General features: G+C 36.6%; 2 protein-coding genes across 5 annotated transcripts; one reads left to right on the plus strand and one right to left on the minus strand.

Annotated features, from left to right (window-relative positions):
* The first annotated feature begins 3,777 nt into the window (after positions 1-3,777).
* Positions 3,778-12,386, plus strand: LOC127866910 (uncharacterized). 4 transcript variants are annotated; one of them, XM_052407772.1, is made up of 3 exons: positions 3,778-4,003; positions 4,406-5,115; positions 11,598-11,781. In XM_052407772.1, exons 1-3 carry the CDS (start codon positions 3,873-3,875, stop codon positions 11,636-11,638), a joined length of 882 nt encoding a protein of 293 aa, XP_052263732.1. In that variant the 5' UTR covers positions 3,778-3,872; the 3' UTR covers positions 11,639-11,781. The 4 variants fall into 4 exon arrangements, with proteins under 4 accessions (XP_052263732.1, XP_052263730.1, XP_052263733.1 ...); XM_052407773.1 differs by lacking the exons at positions 3,778-4,003; positions 4,406-5,115 and adding exons at positions 10,170-10,391; positions 10,794-11,503; XM_052407770.1 differs by lacking the exon at positions 11,598-11,781 and having other exon boundaries at positions 4,406-5,998.
* Positions 6,300-10,085, minus strand: LOC127866911 (uncharacterized). The gene is made up of 2 exons (XM_052407775.1): positions 9,876-10,085; positions 6,300-9,485 (listed from the first exon to the last, which is right to left on the minus strand). The coding sequence occupies exon 2, from the start codon at positions 9,002-9,004 to the stop codon at positions 7,508-7,510; it is 1,497 nt and encodes a 498-aa protein (XP_052263735.1). The 5' UTR covers positions 9,005-9,485; positions 9,876-10,085; the 3' UTR covers positions 6,300-7,507.
* Positions 12,387-12,774: the final 388 nt, after the last annotated feature.

Genomic DNA, 12,774 nt, shown 5'->3' on the forward strand with positions numbered 1-12,774 from the left:
TTAAAGTTTGCATACCACCTTAACTATTTTCTATGTCCTTTGACTTATTGTTTTCATATTTTGCATACTTCATTACCAACATGATCCCAATCTATAAACAAGAGCAGACAACTGAATCAAGCATTTTGACAGAATTATTAACCTTTTATACTTAGAATATGCATATTATTGATAAATCTATGTTAAAGTTTGCATACCACCTCAAATATTTTCTATGTCCTTTGCCATATTGCTTTCATATTTTGCATACTTCTTTACCAACATGATCCCAATCTATAAACAAGAGCAGAAAACTGTATCAAGCATTTGACAGAATTATTGCCCCTTTTATACTTAGATAATTGAACATTTTGCTTAAATTGCCATAACTTCTTTATTTATGATCACATTTGATTCATACTTTGACAAAACAACACTTACCTGACATACCACAATGCACTGCACCCAAACTATCCCCCATGCCCCACCCCATAATCCCCCCCCCCCAATTTTATTTTTATAATTATTTTTGAAACTTCATCTTTTAAATTACCACCAACCCACATAAACCACCCGTCTCCATGATGGCTTACATTAACCTGTCAAGCACTCGAAATCTCTTAAGACAATAGTTACGGTCAATCTCAACCATGCATGGCCGCATTACCAACCCTGGGGCGCCCCCTGGGTCAAACTTGCGGCATGGGAATACGCGTCGGCCTCTGCCGCACCATTTTTTACCAATTGACTTCAAATTAATACTTAAGATTTCTTATGACAACACAGTGTCTCGACCATCCATGTTCACATTACCCACCCCAGGGCCCCGCCCACTTTGGTGGTAAAGATCCCAAGCTATTTCAGCATAATTAAAATCCAAGCCATTTTTGTGGTCAAGCACCGAGCTTTCTCACCATAATTAAAATCCAAGCCAGTTTGGTGGCAGAGACCCCGAGCTATTTCAGCATAATTAAAATCCAAGTCAGGTTAGTGGTCAAGATCCTGAACTTTTTCGGTATAATTAAAATCCAAGCCAGTTTGGTGGTCAATTTTTGTGGTAAAGACCCCGAGCTTTCTAACCATAATTAAAATCCAAGCCAGTTTGGTTGCGGAGACCCCGAGCTATTTCAGCATAATAAAAATCCAAGTCAGTTTAGTGGTCAAGATCCTGAACTATTTCGGTATAAATTATAATTAAAATCCAGGCCAGTTTGGTGATCAAGACCCCAAGCTTTTTCAGCATAATTAAAATCCTAGCCAGTTTTGTGGGGGAGACCCTGAGGTATTTCAGCATATTTAAAATCCAAGTCAGTTTAGTGGTCAAGATCCTGAACTATTTCGGTATTATTAAAATCAAGGCCAGTTTGGTGGTCAAGAACCCGAGCTTTTTTAGCATAATTAAAATCCTAGCCAGTTTCATGGCCGAGACCTCGAGCTATTTCCGCATATTTAAAATCCAAGCCAGTTTGGTGGTGAAGATCCTGAACTATTTCGGCATAATTAAAATCAAAGCCAGTTTGATGGTCAAGATCCTGAGCTATTTCAGCATAATTAAAATGCAAGCCAGTTTGGTGGTCGAGAACCCGAACTATGAGCATAATTCAAATCCAAGCCAGTTTGGTGGTAAAGATCCCAAGCTTTTTCAGCATAATAAAAATCCAAGCCAGGTTGGTGGTCAAGATCCTGAGCTATTTCAGCATAATTTAATTCTAAGCCAGTTTGGTGGTCATGACCCCCGAGTTATTTCAGCATAATTAAAATCCAAGCCGTTTTGGTGGTCAAGACCCCAAGCTATTTTAGCATATATTTTTTTGGCATAATTTTTTCTTACCCAATTGTTTTCGTACACACATTTTTTTCGTACCCATTTTTTTCTGTTTTTTGACAGAATAATGCCCCCTTTTATAGTTAGAAAATTGAAAATTTGGGTAAATTTTGTGTTCAGGTCTACTCTTATCCTATTTGTGTTAAGGTCTACTCGTATCCTAAAGTATCAAAGCTATATCGTCTACTTAATGTTATAAGTCATGTAACTGACATTTTTAAACATTTTATTTCTTTCCCATTTTTTTTTTTTTTATTAAGGTGACATACATCAACTGTTTAATAATATTAAGTCTACCTTTTTGGTAAAAATATTGTTTTTACCAAATTTTTAAAATTGACATTACGGACACATGTCATTTGCTGAATGAAAAAGTAGCATAACTGACATTTAGTTAAATTTTCAGGAGAAGGAAAAACTTCTTTATTGAAATAAAATAGGGATACTTACAGAGTGAAACAAACACATGGGATATTTTCAGATTTGAATACTGGTATTTTACGCATCTTTAGGCAGTTCTGTGTACCAAGGATAAATACAATATTTAAACATTCATGTACAATGCACAATACTAAAAACCTGAATTGTAACTGTAATGTGTTTCAGATTCAGAGATGTCTGTGTTGTTTCTAAGTTCATGTGAAAAATTAAGTTTATATGTTTATAGGTTTAAAATTGCAAATTTTCCTCTTACTTGCCCTTGTATTTCAAGATAGAATACTTTCCTTCCCAGAGGAAAGAGATCTGGGTTTGAATCCCAGTGGGGGCTTCAGAGGATGATTCATTTTAAGAAAAATGAATATATTTGCTTTACTTTGTCTCTAACTTAACCAAATAACTCTGTCAATGCCTTTACAAGTATGCAGTTTTTGATAATTCAATTATGCAAGAAACATGTATAATTTTAGGGTAGACTTAGACAGCAAACTAAGAATTGGCATCCATTTTAGTTTTTTAAGTCAATACAACAATAAATGCATATAGGAACACATATTTAAATTAAAAATGCAACAATCAGAGGACATAATCAATTAAATAGTAAATGACTACTTTAAATATTTTTTAGCACTGTTTGTTTTTCAGAGATTTGTAAATATGACGTTTTATGTTCTTCCCATTGAACTAATGCAATATGTGCTTTGGAACTGGAATCATATAGTGTTGGAAAGCTGATGGTTCACGTCCAGAGGGTCCTTGCTTCCGGAAAGCTGAAAATTGTATATGATCTCCCCACTCATTCCATCCCGCGAAACCCTTAAGGTGTCGCAAGTCTAGTATGGAATGAGTGATGTATTGGACGTCATCATTGATGACGTTCATTCGAACGAATGATAAAGGGGGCTAAGTTTCGTTAAGGTGGCGAGAATCACCGCGATTTGAGTTTCTTGAAAACTGGCTCAGCACGTTTGCTGAAATTTGACATGTATAAGGACAAGAATGCGATCTACCTGTTGGCGTAGGCGTTATACCTGGGAAAAATCTAGTTTTTGATGAAATCACGAAAAAATTTCGCAAGTTTTACATAACCGGAATTACAAAATGCGTTATGTGGATATACCGATACCCTACCGAAATATCCGAAATCAAACTTTCATAAAAACAATGTTTCATTAGTTATTTCAGTGTATTTCGCAACAATCTATATTAAAATACGCAGTTTTTCGATAAATAATCAATATTATTGGGGATTTCGTGGGATCTCGGGGATTCCTGGGGATTTTGGTAATTGCGGGAACGTCGGTATTTTTTCACACCCGTCAAAATGGCCGACTTCGACAGAAAGAAGGCTTAAAAAGTATTTACAAAATAACATCATCACAAACGATGTATAGTGAACGCTATTTATTTGTGTTGTAGATAAGTATACGATCAATTGGAAAACACAAACATTTGACATAAAAAAACGCCAGTGGATATGGGAATTTTCAGCATTCGAAATAGCAGACGGCGTCGACCAAAGGCTGCCAATACACGGATTAACAGTTTCGCAATGCGCATGCGCAAAACCAACTTGCCTTGAAGAGTTACTCCGCCTGAATTGCGAGTAAAAATATTGTTGGATATCGTTATGGCTTTAACATGTTGCGTTCAAAACTGCTCTAAAGGAGCATACTGGTTAAATAAATGGAAGAAACAACTGTGTGACGTCTGTGGATGTTTGCACAAAGAGAGAGACTGTAAATGCGATCCGCCATTCAGGTAATAAACGATTAATTAAGAGCTGATGTATCGTTTTCAGAAAATGTGGGTGGGGTAAGATTTCTACGATTTTTTCAGGCATATTATAGAATAGGCAGTCATTAAATTAAGTGCATTAATCTCACATGTTTTACAATATAGCAAAAGCAAGTTCATTTAACAGCAGAAGTATGACTATCTCGCCATTTTACAGGGTGAAACTCGTACGTATACAGTTGATAAATGATGACTTGACCAAAGGTAGTTGTACTATATACAGTCTGTGTTATGAGGAATGCACTCATTTGAATCCATGCAGATCCTGAATGTATTGAAACGCATAAAAATAGGTCTGTTGCTGGCAGGCCAACTATTAAAATTGTCTGTGCCTATTAGTTAAATTTATATTAAATTTAATTTCAGACTATTCACTTTCCCAACAAAGAAAAAGAATCCAGAGCAAAGGGAAAAATGGAAACAGCTGGTAGGAAGACGTCAGGGCAGTGGACAACTCTGGTCACCAGGCAAAGACAGTCGAGTTTGTTCGGATCATTTCACAGATGGAGAACCAACCAAAAACAATCCATTGCCCACTGTCAGCATGGGATATGACGAAGCAGAGAAACGAGCGAAGAGAATGATGCAGTTTGAGGCGACTAGCACGAAACATACAAAAAGGCGTAGAAAAATTTGTTCAAAAGACAATGATCATGTGTCTGGGGAAAATCTTGTTGCAACACCTATTTATGATGACCCAGAGGTTGAATTACTTTCCCACACTTACAAACTTCCATGGTCTGTTAATTTTCTGGCTGTGTTTGTAGCTCTGTGTTTACAAATTAGTGAACAGAACAAGCAGATTGCTAAGTTGAAAGCTGAGGTGTGCATACAGAGACAAAAAATAGACAGGCTGAAGAACACTGTGTACAGTGAAAAAATACTTAAGACCGATGATGATGTTCAGTTTTACACTGGTTTAGCAAACAAGTCTCTGTTTAACAAATTACATGGGTTTATTTCACCATTTGTTACAAGAAGGTGGACTGGTGTTATGTCTATGGCCAAAAATGTCAGAAAATTCAAATCCACATTGTCAGCCCGTTTTGGTCCATCCAGAAAAGTATCATCAAAAGGTGAGTTCTTGATGGTATTAATGAAATTACGACTTGGGCTGCTTAATAAGGACCTAGCAAAGAGATTTGATATTTCTGAAACTCTATGTTCAAGGATATTTTTCGCTTGGCTTCGGTGTGCAAGTTCTATATTGAAGTCAATGATCTTTATGCCTGAGGAAGAGGAACTGATCGGCTCAAAACCCCAACGCTTCCGGAAATATCCTGACCTACATTCAATCATTGACTGTACAGAGTTGTTTATTGAGACACCAAAAGATTTGTTTCTGCAATCTAATTCATGGTCTGATTATAAACATCACAATACAGTGAAATTGTTAGTTGCTTGTGCACCAAACAGTACAATTATATTTGTCTCAAAGGCATACTTGGGGAGAATTTCAGACAAAGCCATCACATTAGACAGTGGATTTTTGAACTTGGTGCCAATGAACAAAATGATAATGGCAGATAAAGGTTTTAACATTAGCAATGAGTGTGCCGATAGAAGTATATCACTACATGTTCCCCCTGGAAGAAGGGGAAAGTCACAAATGTCCAGTGCATGTGTTGCAAAAACTAAGCATATTGCGAATCACCGAATTCTCATTGAACAAGTTATCAGAAGAATGAAGACTTTTAAAATCCTAGCCAATGAAATTCCAATTTCTTTACTGTCACATGTTGATGATATTGTGACAGTATGTGTGGCCTTGTGCAACCTCAAAGAACCCATCTATAAAAGTTAAAATGTTAAGAGACAGAAAATGAGATATTGTATGTGTAAATTACAATAGTGAAGTTGTAAATGTATAGTTGTGCAACAATTGTCTACTTTTAATTTTGATGAACTACTATGTCAGTATCTTATAGCATTGTCTTTATAAAAGCGTAAAAGACTGAACATACAGCGTTGTTTTTTTGCTTACATCTTTATTTGTAGCTCAACACACCTTGCGAAAATTGATAATGAAATAATCTTCAGCACTTAGGCGTATAAAAAAAGTTGTTTGTTTCCTGTAACCCGACCCTACCTAGTTTTTCCTGCCCACCCTAAACCCCTGTTATAAAAATTAAAAGGCTACAATCTTGTATCAAGAAAAAATTATGCCAACCTATCCTACTTATTTTTTTGAATCAAACTATTCATTTTAACGCATTATCTACATGTGTGAGGATGTGAAAACCGAATCAACTCAGTTCAATGACACTTGAAATAACTATATTTTTAAAAAAACAATAAACATCAAGCACAAATACTGATAAAAATCGAACAAGTTATGACAGTTTGAATTACTGTGCTATTCAGTAAATGTACTTACAAGCACTGTAGTTACTATAAATATCAATAAAAACAAGTCACAGCTCAAACGATTAAACATTCTACAATATACATGTATGAGTCGTGTTCTGAGAAAACTGGGCATACTGCATGTGCGTAAAGTGTCGTCCCAGATTAGCCTGTGCAGTTCGCACAGGATAATCAGGGACGACAATTTCCTCCTAAACTTGATTTTCGGTAAAGATGGACTCCCTTGAAACTAAAAAAACCATAAAAGCAGAAAGTGTCGTTCCTGATTAGAATAGCCTGTGCGTACTGCACAGGCTAATCTGGGACAACTTTTAACGCACATGCAGTATGCCCAGTTTTCTCAGAACGCGGCTCATATTATCAGCATCTTTGACTAGACAATCTGTTATCAACATCTTTAACTCAAAAACAACTATCAGCATCTTCGACAAGACAATATAAGATCATAATCTTTAATTAGACAAATCTAAATATATTTTTAGAATCTTTGACTAGACATCAATATTCTATTATCTGCATCTTTGACTTAATGTAATCAATTCATCATCTTTGACTAAAAAACTGCTATCAGCATCTTGGACTAGACAATCTACATGTATGATCAGTATCTTTAAGCTTTCTACAAAAATTATCAATATCTTTGACAAGACATAAATATTATATGATCACCATCTTTGAATTGAAATGTGTTATTAGTATATAACTGGACAATCTATTTACAGCATCTTTAACTACACAATTATTATCAATATCTATAACTGAACAGGTATTAAAACATTTCTCTTTCATACACTTATCATCTTCAATCTAGCTCTGGGGTTGTATTCCAGAAGCATCTCAAGTTAAATTTTATTCTTATCCTTAAATTGGGAAAATTTCTTAAGTCTTTCATTTCATATTGCAATAGTTTGGCATCAAGATTTACATGAAAATAACATCATTTTTATATTAAAAAAACATGTGTTTCCTTATTTAGTAAAGAAATACACAACATTGTAATTTTGACCTGACGTTTTTTAAGATATGACTTAGATGTTTATGGAATACCACTCCAGAACGCGTTACATTTCACTTGTCATCAATAACTAGTACTGGCCATCATTATTTTGAGCATTTTCCACATGACCACAAATCAACAGTTTCAAGATGGGTGTCAGTAACCTGTGCACAAATATAGTGCACCCAAACTCCACAAACATCACAACTGACTGACTGGTCTGCTTCAGACTGAGGCTCATCTACACAGTCAAGACCGCACATACCACAAAGATATATGGGAACTTTGTTCAGTCTACGGCGCTTCTTAGGCTGCTGGATGTTCTTACTGTTGTCTTTTGGGGATAATGGTTCAAGTGCCCTGCAGACGGCGTGAGAGCGACTAAGTGTCTGAATCTTCGTTGGGGTTTTAGGGTTTTCCTTAGTATTGTCTGTTGTCTTGTTGTCGTTGCAATTCCAATTCAACAAGGCTGGCAAGACATGTGATAACCAAAACCAGGACAACTTCTCCTCCAAAACATCCCAGAATTCTTTTTCAAACATAACACGTACAGTGACACTTCCATGATATGTGTACACAAACAAGTCACAATACTGTCTACCATGTATTGCCATTTGTCCCTGAATTTGGTAGAAGTACGCATGGTTCTTACTGACCTGAACTTTCCCACTTTCTTCAATTAAGTATGCTTGATTTGAAGAGCTTGGAGCAGTGTCTTTAATGGACTCTGGACACTTAATCTCACAAAGACCTTTTCCGCAACACTGGCACTCAATCTCCAAATCTGCACTTGCTGGGTTGGCAGAGGAAACAAGCAGTCCCGTATTCTTCGATTTGAATTTCTTGTGATTTTTTCTCATCACTTGCGTGTACGCTTTCTTGGCATGGGGTTCTAAGGACAGACCGTGTTTCATGGCAGTAGTTGGATGACTTTCTTTTTGACGAAGTATAGCATCGACTAACTTAGTCGGGTCAGCCGAGCTATGTTTATGTAATGTGTCAACTCTGCTGCTGATTCGGTGAAACAAACTAGCTGTTACCCGTCCTTTGCGGTGCTCATTCCATGCCTTTGAGTTCGACTGTTCGACGGTAGCCTCTGACAAAACACCACATTGTTCTTTGCTTATTGCTATTCTTTGCAGGAATTCTCCCCTTGGATCTGATGCCTCTGGGTCAAGCCTGTTGGCAATCTCACCCAAAGAGTGGGGCATTTGTGGGTCTACCTTAGCTGTTATGTGCCGCTTTTCAATTGTTAATATGAAACAGGAGTTTGGGACATCTTCTTTTACTAAATTGTATAAGTCATTCTTTAATTTTGTAATGTTTTTGACTTCTTCAGTTTGTCTCTTGTTGAGCGGAGTGAAGTTCAGTTTTAGGGAATGTTTTCGCCTCTCGTCTTCAACCTCTGCAGGATTTTTTCTGTAATGGCCCTTTTTCCATGTCACATCCATTACAGCAACTGCATCCTTAGTTTGAGGTTTACTGGATGGCACATTCCATCTAGACTTCATACTAGTTGAAGATGTCTTGGTCTCTCCGGTTTTCACAGCATTTTCCACCCGGAACAATACACCGGCAATGTGATTGCAAGTACCATGCATTCCCGCTGTGCAGGTTCAGTAGGCAGACACTATTTCTCCTCCTGACTCTCCATCATCTTTGTCCTTTCTAACAACAACCCAGACATCATATTTCTTACTGTTTACTGACATGGATGGCACACACTTTGCTTTTAGTATACACTTGTCACTGTTTGGCCGTATCTCATGGTAAAACACTTCCTGCACCCATTTGTTATGGAAGTAACGATAGGCTTTTCCTTCCTTATACTCATTAAGAAGCCGATCAAAAATTTCTTTGTGAGTTTCATTGTTCAGGTACTTAGCAATGTCTACCAGATACACGGATGGCCACTTGTGGATAGCTGTCTTCTCTCCTTGCCAACCTGTGTGAAGTGAGAATGGGTCTGGTAAAACATCATCTTCCACCAAAAGCTTGTGCTTGTACTCTTGAAGAAGACGTTGCTCAGCCTGTTCAGCTTGTTCGTTCACCGGCAGATTCTGTTCCCATGCGCAAAATGCTCTGTAAAAGAGCAAAATTATTTGTATATTTATACCAAAGACATAATTAAAAATAAATAAAAAAGAACACACCAACAAAGCTGAATAAGCAAGTTGCAGAGTTTTTAATAGCTTTAAGTCTTTTACTTCATAGCAGGAAATAATCAAGCACAGAAATGCTGCAAAGCGTGACAAAAAACAAATGTTTCCAGTGTCCAACTTCTGTTTACAACCAGTATCATCATACTGTAGTGTATGGGTTGACTGAGTCAGATTTAAGCATTCACACTTAAATAGCGGCTAAAAGTTATCACATTTATCAATATTATGTATCAACAAAGGTCTAAATACTTAATAGAAATCATTAGCATACCGAAAATAAGTCTAAATAAACACGGTTGTTTTTGTTTACCTCGCTGACAGTTCGTCGAACGTTCCATTCACCGACAGGTTTCTGTGCGACAAATACACTTTTAAAGCCTTCAAAGACCATAATCTAAAATTCTCAAGTGTCATGTTATTCAAATCATCCATTTTAATTGCAATTTGTGCCGTCTGACACGCATTATTTATCTTTGGAAACAACTTTTAACAGATTAGCGTATTGCAAAGATGGCGGATCGATAATTTTTACTCGTACATCCGGGCACTTGCAATCAGCCGTTTAAGGCTTCCTGGAAACTGTTTATCCGTGTATTACACGGATTAACAGTTTCGCAATGCGCATGCGCAAAACCAACTTGCCTTGAAGAGTTACTCCGCCTGAATTGCGAGTAAAAATATTGTTGGATATCGTTATGGCTTTAACATGTTGCGTTCAAAACTGCTCTAAAGGAGCATACTGGTTAAATAAATGGAAGAAACAACTGTGTGACGTCTGTGGATGTTTGCACAAAGAGAGAGACTGTAAATGCGATCCGCCATTCAGGTAATAAACGATTAATTAAGAGCTGATGTATCGTTTTCAGAAAATGTGGGTGGGGTAAGATTTCTACGATTTTTTCAGGCATATTATAGAATAGGCAGTCATTAAATTAAGTGCATTAATCTCACATGTTTTACAATATAGCAAAAGCAAGTTCATTTAACAGCAGAAGTATGACTATCTCGCCATTTTACAGGGTGAAACTCGTACGTATACAGTTGATAAATGATGACTTGACCAAAGGTAGTTGTACTATATACAGTCTGTGTTATGAGGAATGCACTCATTTGAATCCATGCAGATCCTGAATGTATTGAAACGCATAAAAATAGGTCTGTTGCTGGCAGGCCAACTATTAAAATTGCCTGTGCCTATTAGTTAAATTTATATTAAATTTAATTTCAGACTATTCACTTTCCCAACAAAGAAAAAGAATCCAGAGCAAAGGGAAAAATGGAAACAGCTGGTAGGAAGACGTCAGGGCAGTGGACAACTCTGGTCACCAGGCAAAGACAGTCGAGTTTGTTCGAATCATTTCACAGATGGAGAACCAACCAAAAACAATCCATTGCCCACTGTCAGCATGGGATATGACGAAGCAGAGAAACGAGCGAAGAGAATGATGCAGTTTGAGGCGACTAGCACGAAACATACAAAAAGGCGTAGAAAAATTTGTTCAAAAGACAATGATCATGTGTCTGGGGAAAATCTTGTTGCAACACCTATTTATGATGACCCAGAGGTTGAATTACTTTCCCACACTTACAAACTTCCATGGTCTGTTAATTTTCTGGCTGTGTTTGTAGCTCTGTGTTTACAAATTAGTGAACAGAACAAGCAGATTGCTAAGTTGAAAGCTGAGGTGTGCATACAGAGACAAAAAATAGACAGGCTGAAGAACACTGTGTACAGTGAAAAAATACTTAAGACCGATGATGATGTTCAGTTTTACACTGGTTTAGCAAACAAGTCTCTGTTTAACAAATTACATGGGTTTATTTCACCATTTGTTACAAGAAGGTGGACTGGTGTTATGTCTATGGCCAAAAATGTCAGAAAATTCAAATCCACATTGTCAGCCCGTTTTGGTCCATCCAGAAAAGTATCATCAAAAGGTGAGTTCTTGATGGTATTAATGAAATTACGACTTGGGCTGCTTAATAAGGACCTAGCAAAGAGATTTGATATTTCTGAAACTCTATGTTCAAGGATATTTTTCGCTTGGCTTCGGTGTGCAAGTTCTATATTGAAGTCAATGATCTTCATGCCTGAGGAAGAGGAACTGATCGGCTCAAAACCCCAACGCTTCCGGAAATATCCTGACCTACATTCAATCATTGACTGTACAGAGTTGTTTATTGAGACACCAAAAGATTTGTTTCTGCAATCTAATTCATGGTCTGATTATAAACATCACAATACAGTGAAATTGTTAGTTGCTTGTGCACCAAACAGTACAATTATATTTGTCTCAAAGGCATACTTGGGGAGAATTTCAGACAAAGCCATCACATTAGACAGTGGATTTTTGAACTTGGTGCCAATGAACAAAATGATAATGGCAGATAAAGGTTTTAACATTAGCAATGAGTGTGCCGATAGAAGTATATCACTACATGTTCCCCCTGGAAGAAGGGGAAAGTCACAAATGTCCAGTGCATGTGTTGCAAAAACTAAGCATATTGCGAATCACCGAATTCTCATTGAACAAGTTATCAGAAGAATGAAGACTTTTAAAATCCTAGCCAATGAAATTCCAATTTCTTTACTGTCACATGTTGATGATATTGTGACAGTATGTGTGGCCTTGTGCAACCTCAAAGAACCCATCTATAAAAGTTAAAATGTTAAGAGACAGAAAATGAGATATTGTATGTGTAAATTACAATAGTGAAGTTGTAAATGTATAGTTGTGCAACAATTGTCTACTTTTAATTTTGATGAACTACTATGTCAGTATCTTATAGCATTGTCTTTATAAAAGCGTAAAAGACTGAACATACAGCGTTGTTTTTTTGCTTACATCTTTATTTGTAGCTCAACACACCTTGCGAAAATTGATAATGAAATAATCTTCAGCACTTAGGCGTATAAAAAAAGTTGTTTGTTTCCTGTAACCCGACCCTACCTAGTTTTTCCTGCCCACCCTAAACCCCTGTTATAAAAATTAAAAGGCTACAATCTTGTATCAAGAAAAAATTATGCCAACCTATCCTACTTATTTTTTTGAATCAAACTATTCATTTTAACGCATTATCTACATGTGTGAGGATGTGAAAACCGAATCAACTCAGTTCAATGACACTTGAAATAACTATATTTTTAAAAAAACAATAAACATCAAGCACAAATACTGATAAAAATCGAACAAGTTATGACAGTTTGA

Source organism: Dreissena polymorpha, chromosome 2 (assembly GCF_020536995.1).
Source record: "Dreissena polymorpha isolate Duluth1 chromosome 2, UMN_Dpol_1.0, whole genome shotgun sequence".
Lineage (NCBI taxonomy): Eukaryota > Metazoa > Mollusca > Bivalvia > Myida > Dreissenidae > Dreissena > Dreissena polymorpha.

Bases quoted from the DNA above. Each gene is read 5' to 3' on its own strand.
- LOC127866911 (XM_052407775.1), bottom strand. From the start codon at position 9,004: ATGCATGGTACTTGCAATCACATTGCCGGTGTATTGTTCCGGGTGGAA.
- LOC127866910 (XM_052407770.1), top strand. From the start codon at position 3,873: ATGGCTTTAACATGTTGCGTTCAAAACTGCTCTAAAGGAGCATACTGG. The intron at 4,004-4,405 runs GTAATAAACGAT...ATTTAATTTCAG, and splicing joins AAATGCGATCCGCCATTCAG to ACTATTCACTTTCCCAACAA.